The 25,217-nt window shown below is 41.8% G+C and overlaps 1 protein-coding gene across 3 annotated transcripts; it reads right to left on the reverse strand.

Annotated features, from left to right (window-relative positions):
• Positions 1-825: 825 nt before the first annotated feature.
• YPEL1 (yippee like 1) lies at positions 826-23,698 on the reverse strand. 3 transcript variants are annotated; one of them, XM_072880628.1, is made up of 5 exons: positions 23,312-23,698; positions 19,115-19,397; positions 7,825-7,868; positions 6,283-6,391; positions 826-5,294 (listed from the first exon to the last, which is right to left on the reverse strand). In XM_072880628.1, the coding sequence occupies exons 2-5, from the start codon at positions 19,229-19,231 to the stop codon at positions 5,205-5,207; spliced, it is 360 nt and encodes a 119-aa protein (XP_072736729.1). In that variant the 5' UTR covers positions 19,232-19,397; positions 23,312-23,698; the 3' UTR covers positions 826-5,204. The 3 variants fall into 3 exon arrangements, with proteins under 3 accessions (XP_072736729.1, XP_072736731.1, XP_072736730.1); XM_072880630.1 differs by lacking the exon at positions 23,312-23,698 and adding an exon at positions 22,697-23,077; XM_072880629.1 differs by lacking the exon at positions 23,312-23,698 and adding an exon at positions 21,947-22,162.
• Between the last annotated feature and the right edge of the window lie 1,519 nt (positions 23,699-25,217).

Here is a 25,217-nt window from a genome sequence, read left to right on the forward strand (position 1 = left end):
GGGCTACAGTAGGCAAGTAGCCAGCTTAGCGCAGAAATCATCTCCCTCCTACTTAATCACCCCCTCTTAACCCAAACTTGCTGTTTTGCACAGATTTTCCACTGGAGAACGCGAGCGCCAGTCATGCCTGCTGCTACGGGCAGCTGGTGCCGCACCGACGTGGTCCGTAGGGAAAAGTTTGCATGCGGATGTTGGTGGGAGCCCTTCAGTTACGCACGCAGCACACTGCCTCCGGCAAATACACAGCTGGAATAAATCCGAGTCACTATGAAGCCCACCATGACCTGGGCTCTTGGATGGAGAAGACCAATCTTCATCGCATCCTTGTGACTGACTCACAGCGGGGACTTTGACTCCACTAACGCGTGAGAAGACCCTTCATCTGGTTAGAGGAACTACAGAAGTTCCTCCCAACCAAAGCAGAAATAGCAGATCGAGCGCCGGTGCTCAGAGTGCTCCTCTGGTCTACAGACGACCAAGATAACGCACCAGAAAGCACACCCACACTTCCTTCAGTTTCTCTGAAAGTTAGTTTTGGGGTATGCACAGACTGACTCTCTTTTTGAAAGCACTTTGCATGATTGGCTCAAAATGGGCAACAGCTCTAAAAGCAGCAACACAACTTTCGATGTTTCGGAAAGATCAGTGAAAGGAAAAAACCAGATGTTTAGTGGCAGTCTTAAAACCACATAAAAATCAGATTCAACCCACATTTATAAGTTTTTAAGAGCAACTAAGAGCACCGGCTTTTCTCTCTGGCCTCATCAGAGAATAAAGAATGATAATTAATTAGCAAGAAAAGATAGCACAAAACCAACAAGTAACTCAACAAAACAATCGAAAGCTTTTATTGTGATACCTCAAGTAGATACAATATAGTGAAACAACAAATGATGTACAGTATTGCTAGGACAAAACAGCAACACAGCCATGTCACCTGTAAAAGAAAGCATTGTAAAGAGTTTAAGAAACCATGAGGCACAACTCAACCGCCATTTACGACTCATGCTTTAGGCCTTAAACCATCTGTAACAGTCCTTTTAACAGAAACCTCTGAAGTGTCTGTTCCTTTCGCAGTAAGCGTTTATACTGCTGGTTGGCTTAACATGAGTCTCAATGAAGTACAATAAAGTGTCCAAAAAGTTTAACAAGAATTTGACAGCTTCTTCCACTCATCGCCATTATCAAAGAATGGAGATGTTCAAAATTTGGTCTGTGAGACTGCAGGTCACTACTGTTGCAATCTGACTGCTGAGATGAGCGTGCAGAAAAGCTCTACAAGCGTTACTCGGAGGGAAGCGCAAGTCCACCGGAAATGGTACACAGCATTCATGAACTCTTGCACTAAGTTGATACACCGACAAGAGATACGGATGACCATTTGGGTACGGGCGCAGTGATGCTTTTTGTCAGAACCTCTGAGGCCAGATTTTGACTCAAAGACATTCCATAAACTGTATTCCCCCTCCTCTCCCCCGGATTGCGAAAGACTGCAAGCGTGCGAGGCATACCACTCTGGCCGTTATACTAGGCCTTGCAACTGGGAAGTTAAGATGGAATTATAACAAACTTCATTAATACAGTTTGTCATTGTATAGCGTACAACGAACGAGGGAAATTCATATTCTGGCCCTTTTTACTGGCAGATAAAATTGAGATTACTAGACTGCTAAAAGCATACAGCAAGAGTGGTTAGGTTGATGTGTCAGCAACCCCTCACCAAATTCTGCAGCTTATTTCACAGCAAGTTTGCAACTTAACAGAATTTTTACAGATGGCAGCATTGCCTCTTATTAATCAAAAAGGTACTTAGAGTGACCAGCCAAAGAGTAACTCTAGTGTTTGGAGGCAGACTCAGTCCTGGAACACCGTTGTTACGGCCATTATTTTGGACCTAGACAGAGAATGTGTGGTCAGATTACTAAAGTCACATCAAATTATGATCGATTACTTTAGGACAGGCGTGGCTTTAGAGGTTCAGAGGAAAAAAAACTTTCAATACATGTACATGTTTGCTAGCAAATTCCTATGCATCCCAATGAACAGTTCTTCTAAGCCAGCTCATAGTCAGTTCATTTGGTCCAAGAAAGAGCCAGCAAGAAACAAAGGTTCACAAAAGCTTTTTGTTACAGTTTATAAAAAACAAAATACAAAATAAATGTTAAGACCAACAATAAAAATAACCAGTACAAGTAACAAAAGTGCTCAAGTTGGAGGGGAAGTAAACTTGCCCAGAGCAAACACATACAAACTTTAAATATAATCTTTAATATATTACAAAAATTGGTTAGAGGGAAAATGCTTTAGTAAAATTTTTTTTCAAGTAAGTTTATTTTCTTTCAAATGACTGCTGGAGGGTTCAGTGACCAGACTGACCTCTTCACATCAGCCAGCAGCCATTGCTATCTGGATTCTACTTTCACCAAAACCAATAACAAGAACTCTCTACATCTTTACAAGGGGAGAAAATAATCATTGACGCTGCCAAGCAACATAGGAAGAAAATTCACATATTCCCTCAATAGAATGAGCCTCAAGAATTGTTACACGGCAGCATGAAATAGCAGTTCTGTACTAGTTCTACTCCTTACTCCTTCTAAGCGTCCACTCTTAAAAGACCAAAAAGAATATTGCTTTGTTTGGTTCTCTTAAAAGCCACAAACATCACATACAGATCATTAACTCTTTATGCCAGTAGTCTGAAGCTCTATGTGCTAAGCACTTGATGAAGTCCCAACCTTTGGCATCAAAGTTAATTAAGGTTTTGGTGAAAATGTCCAGTTTGAAATACAAATAATGCACTGAAGAAAGAGGTTGAATTTCTAAGTAAGAATCAGACTGTGTTACAGACAGCATTAACTTACTAACAAGAGACAGCCAAACCCCCAATTTTAGAGAGAAAAATCGTTAATACTTTACATATTTTCTTTAATTTCAACTCTCTACTGAAAAGCAGACATTACTTTTGTCTTCAGTCCAGTGTACTGCTTCAACATGTCTGTAGCCAGGAAATAAGAAAAGCCCAAAGGTACACAAACTTCACGTAAGCACGTTCACAAGTATCAACATTGCAACTGGACTTTGAAGCCAACACAAACTTTTTGCTGATAGAAGTTTTAGTGCCTTCCTTGTAGGCAACATACATTACAACGGAGGAAAACAAAATCCCAAGAATTCCCGGTCAAAAAGATCAAGAGACAGGCAACACCCAAGCCCATCTTGCATCAACGCCATTGTTAAAAAGGAGACTTCGAAGCCTGGTGATGTGAACATGAAGTAGTAACGTGTAAGCCACAAAATCCAGATTGAACGTGACTGTACCGCCTCAGGTCTCTGGACTGAAACCCAACAGCTTTAGCTACCTCTCTAATTCTTACATCTTTAATTCATAGGTATAGATCACTACATCATCTTGAATGCAGTTTAGCCAGCCTGCATCACAGAGAACGCGTACACATGGGCGAACTCTCTTCTCTCTCCTCCTCTCCACAAAGACACCGGAAAGCTGGTTTTAAAGATTTGTATTGCCCCTACCCATTGGCATAATTTTTCATGTATGACAAAATTTCTAAAGTGCAGCAGAGTTCAGAAAGCCTATCAGAGATTCCCAAAAACGTAACAGCAGCAACAGCACCTAGGACTAATTTTGCAGGTGCCATATTAGAATTGTTATTGAGAGAAAATGATTTTGTATTGCAAGGCTTCCATATGGTTCAGTTATAGTACTTATATAGTGTTAAAGGGTTTTTTCCAAACATTTTGTCCTCAAGCATTAAAAGGATTAAAATACAAAAAGTCTTCAGAGAATGTTTAATTTGAAAATAAAGTTAGCAAATTTATGTAGAGCGTTTCTTTCATAGTTGCTCAGAATCTGCATGCACAGATACCAACAGCTAATATTGTGCATACACTTTCCAGAAGTTTCTCTAACTCATTCCCATTTAAGAAACTGCGTGAGAACAAAAGAGAACGTCAGTTTCATATAAATTTTTATTATAAAAAGGTACTTGGGGATGATTTAGCCAGCAAACCAAGAAACCCTTTCCCCACCCCCAAGTTTTAAAAACTATCTTGTTATTTTATTTTATGAAAAACTGAGTCAAACTTCCCTTCCCTCTTATTACCCCTCCTTTTCCTACAGGTACTATATTAATTTTCATGCCATAGGCTCTGGCCATTTCTCACAAAAATAAATGTTTTTGTTCAAATGTAGCCGAAGCAGAATACTTCAACAAGTTTCCTTGATATCAACCTCTTTGTCCAGTGCATTAGGACTATACAGTTACATGGAACCAGCCATAAAACTTTACTGATGCACAAGTCCCTGTTACTGGCAAAGGTACAGTACCAAAACTTTTATTTTTTAATACACCGACTAATTTTTTTTTTCCAAAATAGAAGATGCATATATTTTTCTGCCTTTTTAATCTTGCGAGCTATAGTTTTATAAATTTCTTACCAGCAAACTCCTTAGGGAATATGTTGGTCTTAAATGAACATATTCTATAGCATTACTCATTTAAAGTCCTTCTAAGATATTTCATTAAGAAACCAAACCTCTAGCATAATCTTTCCTAACAACTTGAGACCTGCTAACTTCAGTCAGTGCAATTGAAGTATTTTTTAAAGTGAGCACTGTACCTTTAACCAATTCGCCTACAAGATGGAGATAGGTTGTGGTACACTCAAATTTAAAAAAGAATAACTACAATACTGCATCCTCTTCACTGCCAAACACATCAGAAATTGCTACATATAAAAAAGCACCCCATCCCATACATTCTTTCGGACTGCTCAGGTATAGAACTTCTACAGGACTGGAGTGTAGGTGTTTAGGCAAGAAGCATGCACAGCAGAAGGTAGCATTAAAGGCATAGGTCAGAGATAGATGCTAACCAGTAAAATCCGTTTTCAATTAGTGAACTGTTTCTCTAGTTTGAGAGAGTTTAGAAAAAGGGCATCCAAAATGTTCCAAAACAACTGTTCACACAATAATACACGTACAAAAAGAGGGAACTTACACAAGGAGAAAAGGCAAACATGGCCTGAAATAGCCACTTACACTACACTACTCATTTGTGAGGCTTGAGAGTTCAGTGATATTCTCAGGGCCACTCTAGCCAAGCTCTTCCTTTACTTTGCGTTAGTCTTTGTAAAGCACGTTCCACAGAATATTGTCCAAACAGAAGGAAAAAGGTGATGATTCACTCCCAGCCATTGTCTTTTATCATGTGGGCAAGTTCAATGATAAATTTTCCTTCTTTGTATTTCTGACTGCTCTCAAAAGCATGTTCCTGCAAAGAAGAAAAATCAAGACACTGAAGTAAGCTGGGGAAATTAAGTATTTTAAACATCAAACTTGCATTACAAATACAAACCAGGAGACATTCCAGTTAACATCCCATATCGGTTACACCGAATCAAGGGCGGGAGGGAGGAAAGAGAGGGTGAAGAGGGTTGAGAGGGAAATAGGAGTAAACTTCTCATCAGCAGAATCAGCAGATCCACTGCACAACAGATCTTGCTTTAGAACTTTCCATGGTTTCTCACTGCTTAGGGAATTATAACGCTTTTTTTAAGTGAAGGTTAGGAAATGGCACGTTATCTGTGTTCAGTTTTCTTATTCCCAGAAGCAATGAAAAGAGGGAACAGGGAAGCTTTTTGAAAGCTCTCCTCTATATTAATCATCCAGAGGGAATGCATTAGGACAACTTCTTTCTGTAAGATCTGAAGCTATACTGAATCAATGAAAATCCAACATGCAACACCCACAATCTAACATTTTCAAAACATCAAACTTGCAACACAGCTGCAAGTGTTACAGGTAACTGTGCAAGTGCACAGATAACTTTTCAAACAACAGAATCGAGTTCACATTAGTTGTAAGCAGTGGAAACATGCTCAGTGCCATTCATTGTAATTCATATTTTTGCTATATGAACCAACTTGTGCAACCCAAGAAATTAAAGACCCACTTTGACAATTTCTTCCATCCGCTTTAGTGTACGTGGTTGGTAATTTTGCAAAAAGATATTACACAAGTGTTAGATAGCTGTAATAGCACCTACAGCTCATGCTTGTTTTGCAGTCCAGAATAAAGTTGTTATCTACTACAACATTCCAGCAGGTGCAGGGAAGCAAAACTACATTACAGTCTGATATATACAAAAGCACTAGAGCTAACTCACCTAAACTATCAGTATAGGTGCTGCTCAATGGCCTACTCAAATAGCTGTGCTTCAACAGATAAACATTTAACAAAGACTTAAGTATATTGCTTACGTATTTCCATCCAAGAGTGGTTTTACAGTTTTCACAATAGATATCTGCTACAGCATGTAAACCTGTCAGAAGAACTCGCTCCTCTGCTGGACCACAGCCCACATTTACCCTGAAAAAAACCAGGAGAAATTACTCTACATTAACGGCACAAGGGCGTTTCTTTTCTTACCTGTTACTCACCTTTTCTCCAGAGGACAAAAAAAAAAAAAAGAGTTTAAAAAAAAGTGCCTAACTTATTCAATGCTGTAAAAGTAACTTCCTCTGTTACACTGAAGAAAAAATAGTTTTGTTTTTTGTTTTTCAAGTGGCTAGTCTAAACAGCAAACTGTTGGTGATGCCCACTTACTCCTATCAACAAAGGCTAAACAGTTAAACTTTCAGAGAACAGAACACTAAGCAGTAACTGGACACCTCTACAGTTTCGGGCTTTTCTTCAAAAACAATTTCAGACCTCTATAATGGCAGTCTGTAGCAGTAAATCAGCACCAACAGCTCAATTTAGAACCAACTCCAAAATAGCAGCAAGGAAAAAGCCTCATAAATATTTCTTCGCTGCAGATCAGCAGACTAAGCCATGCTGAACAAACAGCAATACAAAAACAAAGCATCCCATGAAGTACTGCATCGAGCTAGCTTTTTCATGAATAAGAGAATGCAGAAAACATCAGGCAAGACTAAATGAAGTTTTTAGACAGTGTTATACAAGAGCAAAATTTGGCATTTTTGCTATTGTATTACCAGATTCTTACTACTACAATTATACTAGAAGTTCCAAGTCACCACTGAACGACTACATATAAAAAGAATTTCAAGGATCTGCAATCAAATCCTTTGCAGCTGTAGTTCCATTATCCTGGTCTAAAATAGACTAAGACACTTAACTGCATTTATTTTTTCCAAAATGCTGCAACACAATAAACTGCTGAAAAATAAAGACAAAAATGCAATCCTGCATATCAGAAACTTAAAATACATCCAGTAGCAAATTCAAAGAGCCTTATATCATGGGTAGGACGTGCCTAAAATTGCAAATATTAGGCTTGATAAGATCACAGAGACCTTTTGCCTCTAGCACATTTGCAATATTCAAGGTCATTTAAGATGTACCAAGTTTACTGGAACATTAACCTGTAAATGTATCTAGCTATCACACTGGAAAATTCTTCTTCAGACTACAGCAGAGTTGTCCAAAGCAAATTTAGTCACACAATATATTTTGATTTCGGGAATATGTCAGAATGGCAACCTCTACTCAAGACACTTACCATTACACACACAAAAGGAATTTCACATTAACACCCTCCCCTAAACTCTCAGCTATTAGCAGAATTACTTAAAATAGGAGATAAACCAATATGTGCACAGGGGTACTTACGAATCAGCTCAGTAGCACTGTAATAACTGTTGCTTGTGAGTAAAGCCAATGTTAAACAGAACAGGGCAAAGTGCAGCTACGCTAATACCTACTGTTTTCCACTTAGGAAGCATACAAAAAAAATTACACTCTGTAGGTAGTGTGCATAACCATAACAAGATACTTACACAGAATTAAAGAGGTAGGCTCGTCCCTGGCTTCCCTGGAAGGACTGCATAAAAAAAAAAATTGCATTTGTTAAAACCCACCAAACAAAAAAAATAGTTCCAGAAGGGTGTGTTAGTAAGCATATAAACATGATACAGAAATAAACTATTTCAAATGAATTACTTTATGTTAAAAGTTTATACCAATTCTTTATAGGAAAGCCTGGTCAGCAAAGTTTTCACCCACATTAGGTCTTTAGCAACGGTTTTAAGTTGCTAAGCATTATTGTTCAAAATAAGACGTCCGTAATGCAAACAAAACATACTTTTTCCCCACCCCTCTGCAAGATATCAATTCTCATTCTCCTAGACATCCTTCATCCTAATTAAAATCTGGTTTTAACTCAAAGGGAATTATTTCCATCTCCTCTGTCCTCTCCCACTGCACCCAAAAGATGATTTATTTCAGTTTCATTGCATCATTTGACGTAAAACCAGTGAAATTCTGGACCAGTCATAAAACCAGCATACTGTATTCAGGAAATGCATCTGATCAGTTTATAAGCTCAGCTTTATTTTAATAAAACAACTGTTATCATCAAATGCCTAAGCCCAGCCATATGCTTTCAGATCTCTCACATTCCTGATAGATGATGGACAAAAGATGACTGTGAGAGTTTCTTGGCTGGATCTAAATTAATGTTTTAGTTCAGAGCAGTAGCACAGTTTTGAAGTAAAACCCCTCATCACCCACACTTACTGGGGGTTGGTTTGGCTTGCAGAGCCGTTTCAGCGCCTGTGAACCACATCTTTGCTCCTTCTGTACCGAACTAAACCTGAAGCTCTTCTACTTCTACATTAGCCCTACAAACGCTAATGAAGATACAAAGGCCTGAACCTACGATCAGACAGCCTTGAGCTGTGAGCAGACTAGATCCAGCCACAGGTGAAACATTCAAAATGTGCGACACATCACTGCCTTCACCTGTTGGTTTGTCCCTTCTCTGTTGAATTACTTGATAATTTAGACATCGGCATTATTTCCCATTCAAACAAGATCAGACTGAAATGGAGTTTTTTCTCTCTTCCATACTGAATTCCATTTGAAAAAAATCCCTAAACTGTCTTAATTTCTTTTTTTCCAGACTTTCCCTTCCCCAACCTACTTTCAAATAAAATTAACAATTTTATCCACGCTGAAGAGAAAGTACAATTGTTTTGAAGAATCCTTGCAGTTCTAGTATTGAAGATCAAAGACCAACTTTTCTGAAACCTACATTAGATTAACGTGGAAGGTTTTCGGAAGGAAAATCTCACCTTGAGTATTTTTGAGTGGTTTTAGTAACATTAGGCATGGAACCATAGGCAGAAGGACCTTTCTGCAATGGATTCTTCTTCTGACATGTATTTCGTTATATCATCAGAAGTCACTTGACAACAAAATAGACATTTTGCCAGTCTAATGATTAGAAACACACCACCAGTAACTGCTGTATCTTAACTACTTACTCAGAACAGTTTGCAAAAAAAGATGTAAAAGGGAAATGTATATAAATGAACACTTTTTGATCAACATTAACCAGATTATATACTGCAACCAAGAATGTTGAAAGAAATCCATGACTCTGGACTACTGTAAGTAGCAACGGTGGCAGTGTAGTTACATACAGCCCTTAGCTACTCATAAAATCACACCTTAGGATGAGAAGTTCTACTTCACAGTTTATAGCATTAATATCTTAGTATTATTTTAGCAACCATTGAAAAGAATTATTAAATGGAGATTTTTGGGCAGAGAACATATTTCTCCATCCATAGCAAAGACAAAAGAAAACCTACTCTGTCCATTAGCCAGAACTGCACGTCTTATTTTTCACAAGGAGAGAAAAAAAAAAAAAGATAGGCTATGCAGTACAGTGAAAGCTAAAACTTGAGGTAGGACTGACCCTGAAAGGAGAGACTCAGTTGAGTAGAGAGTCTGAACAGCTCTGCCAGAAAGTAATCCTTACACCTACCATTAAAACAAACAAAAAACCCACTGCTTCTCCTGAGATTCTTAAAAACGCATCACAGAACTGGCAGAATGGTACACAGCCTACAGTCTGTAGTTTCTATAGAATAAGCAGTGCGCTCTGAATCAGAGCCAGTGTCTCACAAGCAACAACGAAGCAGAGAATGCTTACTGCAGGCGAAGACAAAAACTCGTCACGTATATACTCTCAAAAACTGCCCACTAACAAATTAGTAACTAGCCTAAGTCAACTACGTATGAATTCAGAGACAACTACAGTTGTGCAACCCCAAATTTAAGAAAAAGCAAAGGAAACACTTTAAAGGTCCTCTTACTCATTAAGAAGTAAACTTAAACTAGAACTTCCTTGTTCCATGTACCCAAAATTAAGAAAAAGAACTTTCAAAGCCATGATGACCATTATTTTTGGTTAAGCTACTGTAAAAATTCTTGAATTAAAAAAGTTGCAGCCATTTCTCCTTGCTTTAAAAACTCTGTTGTGAATTAGAATTCACAAATCTTTTTTCAAACTGCACCAAAGAATACTCTCTCCTTTTAAATTAATCATGTGCTAGCTTCTCTATTTACATGTAATTACACATGCCAATCGCATACAGATTAACATGGGGGTCTTGTCTGGTCCTATACAATCACTTTTTAAACTACTTATATGCCATACTTGAAGTTCCCTAGCTAGCTGGGAAAGAGAAAGACTCCAGAACAAATCAACAGTCAGGAGACCTTTTGAACTACTTCATGCAATTATTTCTGCCAAGTTTATGTTTAGTCTTGACTTAATATCACCTAATAAAAGCTCTCCTTTGACCCTGCATTTCTCAAAATTAAGCAGAGGGCAGTAACAGGATGCCAGGAATAGCAGAAAAAGAAGCCCTTCCCCTCTCTGGTTTCAAAAGCTGAAAAAAATTCTAGCCAAACGAAATACAAGCCGCAGGTTGGAAAGTACTGCTTGAGTTGTTCTTTTTTCCTGATGTATTTTTAAAGGTGACGTTTCTTGCACCCTTTTCTTTGTTGCCCTAACTATGCTGTAATCTCCTAGGTTTTTTCCCCTCAGAAATGGCCATCTTCATTACCTTCTAATTTTCGGGATTATCAGGGTAGAGTGGAGGGAAAAGCAACACAAAACAGAACCTATTCCTAGCACAGTGGTTTTAGAAAGAAAATCTGTTCACAAATATCCCACCATGAAAAGCTCCTCCGTTCCCACCTTCTCTAGCTTCCTGTTAGCAGAGCTTGGCCGATTCATCTGTCTCACCTACATACATGTTTAGAGGATAAATATTATATTTACATGCCACAGAACAACTGTTTCTTTGCCCAGCTGGGGAAAGCGCGTTCCTCCATGTTTACATCACTCACAGATAACTTGACAGCAGCCTGTGGCAACTTGTGTTACTGTGTTCTGGAATACAGAACTTGGGTCTAGGCAGCTCAGATTTTCCTTTAAAACCCGTGTCAAACCACATCGATGTGCCATTGAGCATTTAATGGTCTGCAATCCATCCATGTGGAGCTCTTAGATGCTGACTGAAGTAAAACCACCGTAAAGATATCAATTTTTAAATTCCTGTGCCTTCTAATTTTTCTTATGAATTTCTTAACTTGTCAGCGCTTGGCAGTCATAGCTCCTTATTCACATTAATAGCTGCGGAGATTTTTTTCCCCCAAAACTGTATTCAAACAACACAAAAAGGTATACATCTGTCACATATGCGTTTTCTTGACCATAGTACATTGATTTACATGTAGTATCCACCTAGTAACAGGTATAAGAAAGATTTATTATCAGAGCTCTACTTCCTGATGTATCCTATTACTAGAAATGAAAAGAGGACAACTCATTTTGGCACTTGAACTGCTTGCTAAGCTTGTAACTTGGCTATAACAGAGTATTTTGCATAACCAGGAAAAAATTAGTACTGAACAAACATTTGTTTTTACCAGCACTAAGTTTCTCACACTCTGCACTGTATGATTCAGTTCTACTGATATGAATTTTAAGAGACTGACAGGTTAATGCCTTGTGCGTCAACTCCTCAAAGGAAATGAGAGTATTTTAAATGGCAGTGTCAAGGACTAACAGGCATAACTGTTCAAACCAGTCTCCAGACAAACTGCTCTTCTGAAGAATAAACATCACCTATGCAAACGCAAACTTTTACTTTGCAAGACTTGTTCATCACTGCCAAAATTGCTAGCACTATACATAAATCATAACTAAAACACAACATTCTATTAAAACTGAGTCTTAAATAGGTGTCTCACCCAGCAGAGAGGAATTAGAAGACAGTGGCAAGTGTGACCAACTGCCATCAATAATGACTCACATCAACCAGGATTTTTACTTAGAAGCTGGGAAATTTATCAGTTCAACTAATATTTGCAGTTAAAACAAACTTGCTTTAAGTCTGCTTTTTGATGGTCCTCAATTAATAATATTGCATTGATTTATGAGTTAACTTTTGCCCTAGAAAATCCACATCTTTGACTAGCCGTCCATTCCTACAGGAAGATCTACAAGATCCGTAACTTTTTCTTGTTTCAGCACAGTTGAAAGTATCTAGTATGTCTGATAGTGTAAGCAAAACCGTTTAACTGTGCTTAGGAACTATACTAAGGTCGGCTGCAACGATAGTTTGGTATCATGATCTTTCAAGTCATCTGACGGACCTCTGTCATTAATACATTTTGCAGTAAAGAAACTTCATAAATGTTTCACTTACACACTAGTACATACCTGCAGAATTAGGAATGATCTATGCTTCTAAGTTAAACTCGTCATTACCTCTAACGCCAGGATTAGCTGTTTTACCCAGGAGAAAAGGAAGTATCAGTTAAGCAGAACATGTATTTACTGCCCTAAGGCATACCTAAGGGCATGGGTGGGGGAAGAGAAGCTACTAGAAATCTTACGTACTTAATTACTCCCTACAGATGGGATTAGATTGTGCAGCTAGAGATCATGCTCTGCAGAAAATATCCAGAGAAACTGCCATCTTAGCATGTATTAAAGGTATGGCAGGCATTATTATAAGCAAGTCAGAATGGCATTAACAGTATCTTCCTCAAGCACAGCTTGCAAGCTGCTGGTAAGACAGAAAAATAATTTTAAAGAATAGAAATTAAATAAGTCCATAGGGTTTTTTTTGTTTCCTTTTCTTCAGTTTCCTTTCATTTGCTAGATTTCACTTTACAAACGAAGATAGATCAACCTGAACTAGTAGTCTGAACAAATATGCAATTCAAAGAAATATTACTGAGTAATTCAGAAGACAGTATTCTTAGGGGTGGTATTCTTAAGGTAAACCAGAAACACACACAAGTGCTCTGACGTCTGAAATTATCTTTCTCAGTAAGATGCATCAGAGACTGTAAGGATATCCTGTCACTTCAGGATTTGCAAAATAAATTCAGAAAACTGAATTCAACAGAAGATACAGACAAAAAAAATTATCAGGGAAGAAAGAGATCCAACTCCTCAATATTGCAGACAACTAGCAATAATGCTGCTCAGCTGCTTACTAGCCCAGTTCTAGACGACTCCATGATAACTATTAAAAAAAATTTTTGAAAGTACATTTTCATTCAATTATTTACTGATTTTAATAAAGCAAGTTATAAAGCTCAATGTGTAGATAATAACCTTAAAAAATTCCACCCCCAAACCTGCAGATTTGGCAAATGGTATTTCCCAAAGGTATCTTGAGTTATACAGCATCTTGAAAGTATTTCAGAAATAATTATGTCAAAACACCTGTAGAGTAGAACACTTCCCTTGCACACTTTCTAGCTCCTTTAAGACTTCAAATCTATTCTTGGATGGTTGCCAAAGATTGCTTCTCTTCCAAAAACTATGTTCTTCCCCCAAGAGAAAAAAACCAGAACCCAAAAAACTAGAAGCCTCTAAGAGAAAAAAAATATCACCAAAATATTTATGAAATTAGGCCCACTCTCAACATTTTCAGCAGGGAACAAATATGGCCTTCAAGCATACAACAGGCCCAACCATCCTTCCAAGTACTCCTTATATCATAAGCAAAGGGGATTACCAAATTGAATCAAGCCAAGAACAGCACATTTACTTAAAGACAATAAACCCTTAAAAAAATTCCTCTTGAACTCATCAGTTGAACAGTGGAGGACAAAAACACAGACTGCTAAGCAAGGCTAAAAATGTTTTGGCATCTATTTAAGCTGAAGACTTCTCCTCCTCATCAATAATATAACAGCAGTCATACTGAATGCCTTGGAGAACTAAATTTAACCACCAAGATTGTTCTTTTACCCATAAGGTGCAAGGATTTCCCAGTGAGGTCAACGACAGTTACGTATATATACCTTCATGCAGAACTTGTTCTTGAAAATACTGACACATCTAGTCTTGTCTATGACTTCATATGACTTTTTCCCCCTCTGGTCAGATATGCTTTGCAATGAATGAGACAGAAGAAAGTGACAGTATTTATACAGGCATCTATACAAAGCAATCCAGATTTTCTTCCATCCCCAGCATTAAGGCACATTGTAAGACAATTCAACAGTCTTTCAAGCAGGTCAACCTCAAGTAACAAAGCATTATCATTTGCAATATATCCACTAGGTTCCAAGATTTCTATTAGGTATTTTTATTTCTTTGTAATTTGTTGGACCGTGACTGAATTTCTAAACAATTACTAGAACTTAGAGGGTACAAGCCATTCTCAAGTGCTTTGGAACTTAGGCTCTTCAAGCAACATTTGTCTCCTGTAAAATTAACTACTGCTAATAATCACTGCACATTCTCTACCATTTACAAACAAATCAGAAGAAAGCTCTTTCAGTTAAGCCCTTCAACAAAACTTATTTTAGAATCACTTTAAGAGCGGCATACATATAACATTTTGTACAGGCCACACAAGTGACAACCTCCCCCGGACTTCTAAGAGTCTTGCAGAAGTTTTCACTCAAAACTTAATTATGTCAATTTTTTAAATTGTTGGGATTTTTAAAATTATTATTAACATATACTGTTTGGTCACTTTTTACATGCTGTTTGTGCTAAATCCAACAAGTGCCCCCTATGGCATCAATTTTTTGCCTTGCCCTTTATTAAGGCCTGTGGTTGCTTGCCGATAGAGGTTACTTCTCTTCTGTGCCTGTAGTCATAGCAGGATATGACTCTAAAAATAGCCATTTGCTTCTTTAAAGAAATAAAAAACCTGCAGGTTCTTCTCCTGTCCTCTGAGTGCCCCCCAATGTAGTGAAGACCGGTATACTCCTTCCAATAGTATTTTTTAAAAAATGTTTAACATTCACTTTGAAGTCTTCGCCAAAGAACCAGAAAATCCAGCACTTGCAGAGTTGTTAACAATGCAAGTCAGTAGTGCCCAAGCTGCACCCAACACCACTTCAGAATTACACTTATTTGAATTAAGAGTCATCTACAGGTTGTCAGTTCTCTCAGATATCCTTCAAATCAGTGTTTTCCCCAAGATGACTGGAGTTACAAATTACGGCAACTGCTCACACGGGTGTGCGTGCGTTCAGCTGCACAGCCTAACCTTTGTCAGCATCCTGACTGCTCATGACCTCCTGGATCTGAACCAGCCTTCCCACCCCTCCCCTTTCCCAAAGTTCCTCCCTAGACACAGAAAACACAAGGTTATAGAGTGAAAATATCTGGAAGTGTATGCTCTAATCACTAACAGCCAAGTCGATTTCAACACTAGGCAACATGTTGAGTCCTTTCATAGGTGCAGAGAAAACTAAAACTACAGATAATGATGAATTCACTTGTGCAGGTAGCACATTTTTATACTTATTAGCATGCATTCTTATTTCTAAGCCATTGCCAAGACTCTCGGTTGCCATTTTATCACCAGCAAGGGCACAAGAAAAAAAGAGCTTCATGATTAATTCTAAGGCAAGAAAGAGATCCTGCTGCTCAAACAGAACAGAAATAAAATGAAAAGGTGATTCGTGTACGCTGCCATTCTCGTCAGACAATTGGCATCAACAGTCTCAAAAGCAGAACTGCAGATCTGTACTGAAGTCTGGTATTCTGAGGACCAGAATCAAAGGGATGATTGACAGAAATACGCAGCACTCTTTGCTTTTCCATGACAGACCAACATTTAAGAGAAACACAACTCACTTCATAGCATAGCTTATCTTTTCTTCTTGAAGTTGGAAACATTATAGCATCGGTTATAACAAATGCTTATACCTCAAAGCACATTAGAAAGGTAGTTATAGCTGCTTTAAATTAAGAGTGCACCATGTATTTTGGCTCTTGTTCCCTGACCACACAGAAGAAAGCCACAATCACCACGCACCCAGGAACACGGGGGGGGACGACACCCAAATGAAGCAGTTACAACTAGGTATCACATACTGTTTGCCTTTGTCTGCTGAAGAGTATTTGTGGCACTGGGGTTCTGGAGTGAGATTGTATAGTAAGCATTTGGAAAAAGTGAAACTATCTGTAACCAAAAATTGTATTTAGTAAGTGTTATGCAGAGCTTTAAACTAGGCCCTCAAAGTAAAGCAGAGGAAAAAAAAAAATCAGGTTCAGCAGTCCAATTCTCTGCTCCATCCATCAATCCAAGACAGCACAGGAACTGCACTGTTCTTAGTTAACTTTAGATTGTATGGAATCAACTTGCCATACTTCAGGTTATTTTAAGTATTTCTGCTGCAGATGGGTAGTTCTAGTAACTAGGATTCTAGATATTGTTAGTATAAATAACAATATCTCTCTCATTAACTTAATTACACAAAGTGCTTTCATTGATGCACATTATAAGAGAACTTCAGAAAAAAGATTCATATAAAAACCAGTTCTGACGTATGCTCATCTGTTAGTCCTTTTACACTTCTAAGTTATGTCTACACATGTTGTCTAGGATATTTCTTCAGTTTTTATTTTCCAGGTTAACCTACCTTTTCATTTAAAGCAAATCAAACCTTATTTCCTCCCATCACTCCCCCTGCCACTCCCCAGGACACCACTACTTATTTTTAATGATCCAAGTGTATCTCACTATTGCTTTGCAGTTGTCTCCATGAGAAGAACTTCTCCAGTGTTGGAATATATACAAGTTAAGCTTAAGGAAGGGTGGGTTTTTTAAAGCTATGTTCCAAATAAAAATACAATGAGAAATGTTTTTTTATTTTACAAACATACAAAAAGATACACCTCACACTGAAATGTATTTCTCATTATCACACAGATTTAGACAATAAAATATGGTCAAGAAATCTTAAGTCAACAGAATATGGATCAGCTGTCAAATAAGCATATGGTCAACCTACAAGTACAGAAACTTCTTGTAAGATGTCTTCACTGAAAATTACGGAAACCAGAAGAGCAGCAGAATCCATATCTGACACCCTTCCCAACACCATCAGAAATAGCTTAGAAGTAATTTTTATTTACTAGATAGATTTTTTGAAGAGTTCCCCATGTTCTTTGAATTGAAAATGTGATTTTTTTAATGTTTGAAATTATTTATGAAGCTGTAATATGAACACATGATTTGCTTAAGAACATATTCAAAATATTCTGCTGACCAAACTCCCAAGACCCTGGAGAACAAGTGGCTCATGTGGTAGCTGTGGCAGTTTTGCTGACATGCAAAAAATCTAAGTCCACCAAAAGAAGAGCTTCCTAGTAAGTATGTGAGCGTGGATTGCATTTTCTTGATTAATTTATACATCTCAAGAGACACAGCTAGCAAAGTTTCACTCTTCCTGTAGGCATCTACAACCTGAAGTTCAGGAAAGATGTAACCCCTCCCACTAGTTTTTGGCCCAGAACATGTAGTAAATAATGAAGCTGTGATTGCTTGTAATTTAGAATCCAGTGTTGCCAAAAAGACTCCTTATACTCAAATTCTGAAATCAACATGGAAACAAACTCAATTCAAATGGATTCCCATTACTATTTGAATATTCCTCTTGGTTTTGCTGACCTTAAAACGAAATAAGATCACTATAAAGAAAGTGAGGAACTTTTTTCAGCTTAATACAAGGAAAACAAGTCCTCCCTCTTAATTTCTTCACATAATTTTAATATATGTAACTAGCTCGCTGTTTCACATTTAGTGTCACATTTGCAGTTCCATGCCTCAACACATGTACTAAGTTGATGGAAAGAATTGTTTAGGGGAAGAGTCTAAAGGCAGAGCAGAAGTAAGCAACCAGTAACACTGCCAAGAACTGTCACCAGTTTTACTATTTCAGTCAAAAAGTTGTCTTGAGATCTAAGCAAAGATCAAAAAGATTAGTAACTCAAGAAAAACTGTACCAGGGAAACCCACCATTTCCTGATAACCCTCTAAGGGATAAGCAAGCAGGTATACTTTCTCCTCACCCAAAGAAAGCCTCAATTCAGAATTAGCAGCATTCTCAACCCCCCCATCTCTTCACCACTCATGAGCAGCATCACCTTAGTGCTACTAAACACAGAAACAGGCAGAAGCAACAGATAAAATTAGTTATAAAGGGTTTGCCACTAAAAATTTTATTTGACAAAATAGTTATATAGAAAGCAATTTGTATAAAGAGGTTTGAAAAGCAACTGAAGTGTTTTCTCCAGGACACCATGAAGAGCAAATCCATCAGGAGCTTATTTGAAATAAAGAATGAACCAGTGTGTCAAGTATTTAGCCCAAACTTCAAGTTTTCCTATGTATTTCATACATCACAAATCTTGGTTTCTTCCAGCAACAGGTAAGAAGGACAGACCTAGCCTGTCTCAAGGATTCACACATCCTCTAAGCTTAAGTTTCGACAGTCCAACTATTTTGAGCATCTGTGGCTAATCATATTCCTTAGGAACTGGTATACAGCAGAAGTCAATGTGTTTACAGATTCCATAATAGCAGTGGAACATTCTGGAAACAGCCAGTTTTGTGACCTTCAGTCAAATACAGTCAAAAATAATCTTTATCTGGCATAACCGTAACGAGAATCATTTCCCTACCCAGAGATCCATGTTTTGTTCTGACAGTTTTCCTTAGCAGACTTTTCAGATATGACCGCTCACAAATAGTACCTACCTGACAGCAGAGAGAGGTTGTTAATATGGGGAATATATCAGATCAGCCTTTATGTCACATTCAAAAGTTTCCAGAATATATCCAGTTCTCAGTACACAACAGGTATGACCCAAGAGTGAACCCAGGGAAGATACTTTGAAGGATGCATCAGTTTGCATCCCATATCTACTGGGAGCAGTGATACAGTGATAACCGTTTTGGTTAAGAAATAATTCATGAGGTCTCTAAACAAACCACTTGCCTTGGAGATCAATTCATCATGATTGGCTAGATGGGCTCTGCAGTGGATACAGCTGTAGGTTCGATGACAGTTTGGCAGGTAAGCCTGGAACGTTTTTGATTTTGTCATTTTTACCATCTCTGCTGGTGGCTCCTCACTCAGCTCAGGGCTGGCACTTGAAGAATTACAACTTTGCTGAACTCGCTGACAAAAGAAACACTGGAATATGCAAGCAAAAGCCGTTGTTGTTCTGTAGTGTGTGTGGCACTTTCCACACAAATGACAGAAGAGAAACAGTCACAACCTGTAGGTGAAAAGAGCACAACAATTAGCAGCTTACAACAAGGCCAGAATAAGTTTGTTATTCAACAATTCTAGAGACAAAGCAAAGTTATTTAGAGCAAATGCCTGGCTACACTACGGGCCCCTTTCTTCTACGAAGCTGCTCAATTCAAGTTCCATTCAACACAGCGACAAGCAGTTCTGTTCCACTAGTGGCGTCTACTCCATCACATTTCTAATGAAGGAGATTCAAACGGTTCTCCATGAAACACAAGCACTTTCTACGATATACCGGGTACAGTCTTTAAGACATCCATGCAGAAGATTACAGAAAAAAGGCAGGGGATTAGAGAAAGTTAATTGTCTTTGAAGTTCCAGCGGTTAGTTCCGATATAGTAAGCGACAAGGCATCTTGGAAAACACTTGCTATGTCCAACCATAAACATACAATAGGTATTTGCACTTGGGCTTTCAGCAAAAATCTTGCTGTATCACATCTGGCTTTAAGTCAAATACCAAGCAAGATGCTGCCACCCTATTTGGGAATCTGTGTCTCCTCCTCTTTCAAGCTCAGCAGATGTATGCCTTTAGGCAAAGGCCTTTTTGACTAGTGTCCTGATCAAAGCTAATTAGATACTTCCTCATTCTACCCAAACAGTCTTAATGAATGCTACCAAAAGTCACAGTCGATAATAAGAGCTAAATTCTACACAGAGAATACCCAATTGCATTGTTAATCCTCAGAGTGCCTTTAAGAGACATTATATGCATAAACAGAGAAGGCCAGACCTTCCTGCTATGCTGGAAAGCAAGCCTTTCTTGGAAATTAGAATTCTGAAAATTAGATTCTAAATATTCATAACATCTACTGATCTGTCAGAGGCCATCAGTTACCACGCTGTATGCCTCAAGCTAATGAGCAATCCAAACATGAACACTGCACAGTCACTTATGTCATCAGCTATCAGGTGACTGATGGAGTAGGTCAATAGCACAAACACAGAAATGAGAGCCAATATAAAGAATTTACAGTATCTTGATCCAGCTATTAAAACGAGCATGCAGTACACTTATCACAGTTGTAAACTGTGTGCAGGGCAGCAGTTAACCACTCTTCTAGCAGTAGGATACTAGTAATACAAATAGAGCAGATAATGAAAGCCACATAAATTAAAGACTGGTTATAGGAAGCAGTCACTGTGCTTCAAAAGAAGTCTTGAAAAAGTAATCTGTACACCAGGCCTAGCACAAGAGACAACCACAGCAAGATTTAAAGGGTTTTGGTTTGGGGTTTTTTTGTTTGTTTTTTTTTTTTATCTTAAGCTTATGATAGCAGCAGGAGAAAAGACTCAAGAACTACTGAAGGACTTACTACAAGAAAATTTCTTACACAAAGAATTGCAAAGGCAGAGGTAAGCCATAAACAAGACATGTAGCAGAACATATACAATCCAAAAAAATAAAGCAACAATGGGAACAAGCTGCCATCCAAAGCACATATCGACCCATCAGAATGATTGGGCTTTTGTTAGTCACTGAAAAGGAAAACAGATTTGATAAGGGGTACATGAATATGTTTGAAATATTAACCCGGTTAGTATGAAGAGCAGAACTTAATTATTAATACAGTCATTTAAACAAATATTATATAGCTATTGTCGCAAGATAATTTAATTATAACTGCAAAAGGAAGAATGATTACAGTGTTTGGAAAGAATAGCTTGCTTTTCTAGAACAGCTAGATATTAAGCCACATTTATTAGAGGTAACAGGTTATAGGAGAAAGAAGACACAAGAAATACAATCTGGAAGTTAAACGTGAGGTTCCCTTTACATTCCATGCTCGAGAGATACAGATCCTGTTTAGGTTCACAGAAATGGAAAAGCCCCAAGGTTTCAGAATGAAAGGCACCGCAAGCAAAGATGTTTTGACTTTGGATTAGACCTTCTTGATCAGTAATTGAAACATGAGTTCAACGCTTGCAGGAGTTCAGCAAGTTGAACACAAGAGGAAAACATTTTTCTTCAAGGCATTCCTAGAAACTCTTTTAATCACATTTCTAAAGGCAATCCAGACTCTTTCAGGCTCAGTATACCAAGTCCTCCAACTACAGAAATGAAAGAATTCCAAAGCTCTTTTGACAAAACTGTATTTGGTCTTGCTCTCTTCAAAAAGAGACCAATCCCAAGTGTTTGATCTACACCCTAAGAACCACAGAACTTGTTGCTTTCTGGTGCTAAAGGCAAGATTCAAAACGTGAACCATTTCTTAGCTTGCTCTAGTACCGGTGAGCAAACCCAGTCTCACTTCACTCGGACAGCTGGGAGCAGCAGCGGGCTCCACGGCTGCCGGTCAGCACTCTAGGGAAAGCAGCGTGAGAACCCGAGGCAGCTACTTCTTTCCTATTCTTCGCCAACAGCACGGTCTGTGCTCTGGTCAGGCGCCCGACAGCTACGGCTCCTGAAGAATTTGAAAGACAGCGCAAAACTGAGTGGAAAGGCAGGCGTACGGGCTGCTGTCTTTCCACTTCAAATTCCATTTTAGTTTCCATGACTTGTATTTGCACCTACCAGTCCAAACCAACGCGAACCCCTCCCGCGCCGGCACCGGCACCGGCTGGCCCGCGGCAGGAGCGGCCCGCGGCAGGAGCTCTCTCCGCCTCCCTCGCAAGCGGCTGTCCCCGCCGCAGGCACAGAGCAGCCCGGCCCCGGGGACGCCCCCCGCCCCGGGGAGGCCCCGCAGGCCTCGGCCCGGCCCGAGGCGGACGAACGGCCCCTGCCCCCCGCCCCCGCCGCCAGGCACGGCGCGGGCCCGCGCCCCGCCCTGTGACGTCACCGGGGAGGGGCGCCGGGCGGCCAATGGGCCGGGGCGGCCCCGCCCCGCGCGGCTCCCGGATGTGTAAACAAACAGCGATAAGCGTGGCGGGGGGGACGGGGCGGCCCCGCTCGGGCGGAGCGGGGCCGGGGCGGTGGGGCGAGCTGCCTGCCGGGCGGCGGCAGGGACGAGCGAGCGGCTGCCCCGCCTGCGCGGGGATGGCCACGCACACAAGCGTTCAGAGAAATAAAACGGGTCAGAAAGCGGCCTGGCCGTCACTCCCGGGCTCCGAAAAAGCGTTCGGAGGAGCGCAGGAGACGCGCGTCGGACTCTCCGGGCAGCTCCACGACGCCGGACGAAGCCTCCGCGCGCTCCTAGGAAGCTGCGACTCGATTACTCCAGCAGGAAAAACCTGACAAAGTTGAGGACCGAGACGCGGGAGCCTCATTTTTCGAGAAAAAACAGGAAAAAAGGCTGCGAGGAGAAAGTTACGGGCAGAGACAGACCTCGGTTTCCCTGCCGGGAAGGAGCAGCCGCTCCGTGCGCGCTCAAGCCTTTTCCTCCCTCACGCCAGAGCACGAAGCCGTCGCGGCGGGTGACGCCGTTGCCTCTTCTCTCCCACTCGCAGCGATCCCCGCAGGACATCGGCTCGCTGCCCCCGGCACACAGCCGGGGGACCGCCGCGCGCGGCCGCCCAACGCGGAGCAGCTCTCTTCCGGCCCGCCGGCTCCGTCCCCGGCGGGCCCCGGGCAGGCACCGCCGCTCCGCTCCCGCGGCCCCCGCGCGGCGCGGGAGAGCGAGGGGGAGCCCGCCGGACCCCCGCTCGCCGAGCGCGGCCTCGCCCCCCCTCAATTATGTAAACCGTCACCGCCCGCCCCGTAACGAGGAGGCTACAGGCAGGCAGCGCTGCCGTCATTTCCAGGCGCTATAAATAGCGCCCGAGCCCTCCTCCCGCCAGCAAAGTTGCCTCGGCGGCCCCCCGCCCCGCGCGCACAGGAAACCGCGGCCCCCCCGGCCGGGGGTGCGACGCGGGGCTCCTTTGGGAGCCGCCCCCCACCCCAAAACACACCGGCCCCGAGAACAAGGAGAGGGGCCGGCTCCCCGCACGCCCCGGTACTCACCACCGCGCCGTGCCGGCTCCGCTCCCCAGCCCGCGCCCCGAGCAGCAGCGCGCCCCCGGGCCCCCTTCCCTCAGGGGGCGAGGGCAGGAGGGCAGGCGGGACCCCCGGTCCTCCCGCGGCGGCCGGCGAGGGCTCGGCGCCGGGCCCTCACCGAAAAACAAAGGGGGGGGGGGGGGGCGGCTTCCCTCGCCTCGAAGGTGCCTCCTCGGCGGCGGCCAGGGGTCATAGGCGGGGGCCGGGCGCGCGTCTCCCGCCCTGAGGGCCGAGGGGCGGCCGAGGCATCCTGCTGCCGCTGCGCTGCCGCCGCCCGCCGCCGCCTTTGTTTTGTTTTCCCCCGGCCCGGGGGCGCTGCGGCCGTTAAACCCGCTCCCACCGCCGCCGGCAGCCAATCACCGCGCGCGCGCGCGCGCCCTCGCGCCCGCCCCGCCCCCTGGGGGCGGGAGAAGGAGCGGCGGGGGGCGCGCGCGAGCTGGGGGCGCGCGGCGCTCCGCCCCCCGGGCTTTGTGGAGGGGGGGGGGGGGGGACGGACGGCTCGGGGGCGGGGCGAGCGCGCCGGCTTGGCTCCGCCCCCCCTCTCGCTCCGCCCCCGCCGGCCCTTGCGCGCACGGCGAGGCCGGCGGGCGCGTGGTCCTGGGCGCGTGCAGCGAGCGCCCCCCCCCGCCTCCCCCCGCCTCGGGCGCGCGGCGATGCGAGGCGGGAAGCGGCGCCGGCGCGCGCTGAGGTATGGCGGCCGGCGGCTGCGGCGGCTGGCGGGGGCCGGGGAGGAGAGCTGCGGGCGCCGGGGAGCGGGACGAACGCGAGGTGAACGCGAGGTGAACGCTCAGCCGAAGCCGCCGGCTCGGTGAGGGGCTCCCCCCGGGGTACTTCCAGAGGGGTTTTCATGTGGAGGCTCTGTGAGAAGCAGCGTAGGGTTGCTCAGACTTCGTGTTTTCTCCTCAGAAGGTATTCGTCTGCCACGTTTGTGCTGGAAGTAGGTAAAACCCTGGAAGATGACACGGGTCTGTTGAAAGTTCGGTGCTGTCGGGAAACCATTAAGAAAAAAAAAAGCCCAGTTGGAGATTGGAAGAGAAGGAGGATAGGTAAGAGCACTTGTTTCCGGAAAGGGAGTTTTGGGAAGAGCTCATCGCTCACAAAGAAAAAAACACACAGGTTTTAAGGTAGAAGAGAACAATTTTGAAGATTGAGGAAACCAAAATACGACTCGCAATACCAGTAGTTTCCAAAGCATCTGAGGTCTGTTACGATCACCGTGTTTTCCTTAAAAAAAGCAAATAAAAGCTAGCCCCTAGTTTGTTTTGGCTGTACTCTTCTGTTTCCACGGACAAAGCGTATAGAGAGGCAAACTGAGGAAGCCTGTGGCGAAGCTGTCATTTATACTTCGTACCCCGAGGCAGGGCTCTTTTGTCATGCTACATAAATGCAGCATCAATAAAATTTTCTTCGCCTCCTTTTCTTGTCAGTACTGACATATTGGTTTTTTCAAATCTTTATCAGGTGGGGTTTTTTACCCAAGGGCCCTTGGTACTTTGCAGAATATTAGAGAAATAGAATCCATTGCAATTCACCCAGTGGCTATAATCAATAAACCATGCACTAGTTTATTTTATTCTGCCTATGCATTTTTTAATATAACTCACATTTATACATTTTTTTTTATCATACACTTCTTCCTTCTTAATGGCAAATTAATGTCCATTCTTGAAGAATAGTACAAAAAAGTCACGCTTGCACAATGAAGAAATACATTTTGGCAAAACAGCAGGAAACAAACATCTGTGAGAGTTTTTCCAGTAGGGCTGTTATTGCAATTTTCCCATCATCTAGCTCCAGTGCTGGTCGCTGTAGCCTTGAAAAAAGGGGAAGGTGATAATCCTTTTGCCTTGCTTAGCTGCGCTGCAGAGTGCAC

Source organism: Ciconia boyciana, chromosome 15, assembly GCF_034638445.1.
Source record: "Ciconia boyciana chromosome 15, ASM3463844v1, whole genome shotgun sequence".
Lineage (NCBI taxonomy): Eukaryota > Metazoa > Chordata > Aves > Ciconiiformes > Ciconiidae > Ciconia > Ciconia boyciana.

What these genes read in the sequence shown, in the direction of transcription:
- YPEL1 (XM_072880628.1), bottom strand. Translation starts at nt 19,231, where the DNA reads ATGGTAAAAATGACAAAATCAAAAACGTTCCAGGCTTACCTGCCAAAC. An exon ending in GCCTACCTCTTTAATTCTGT is followed by an intron (nt 6,392 to 7,824) that starts GTAAGTATCTTG and finishes GGTTTTTTTCAG; the next exon opens with GGTAAATGTGGGCTGTGGTC. An exon ending in CCACTCTTGGATGGAAATAC is followed by an intron (nt 5,295 to 6,282) that starts GTAAGCAATATA and finishes TCTTCTTTGCAG; the next exon opens with GAACATGCTTTTGAGAGCAG.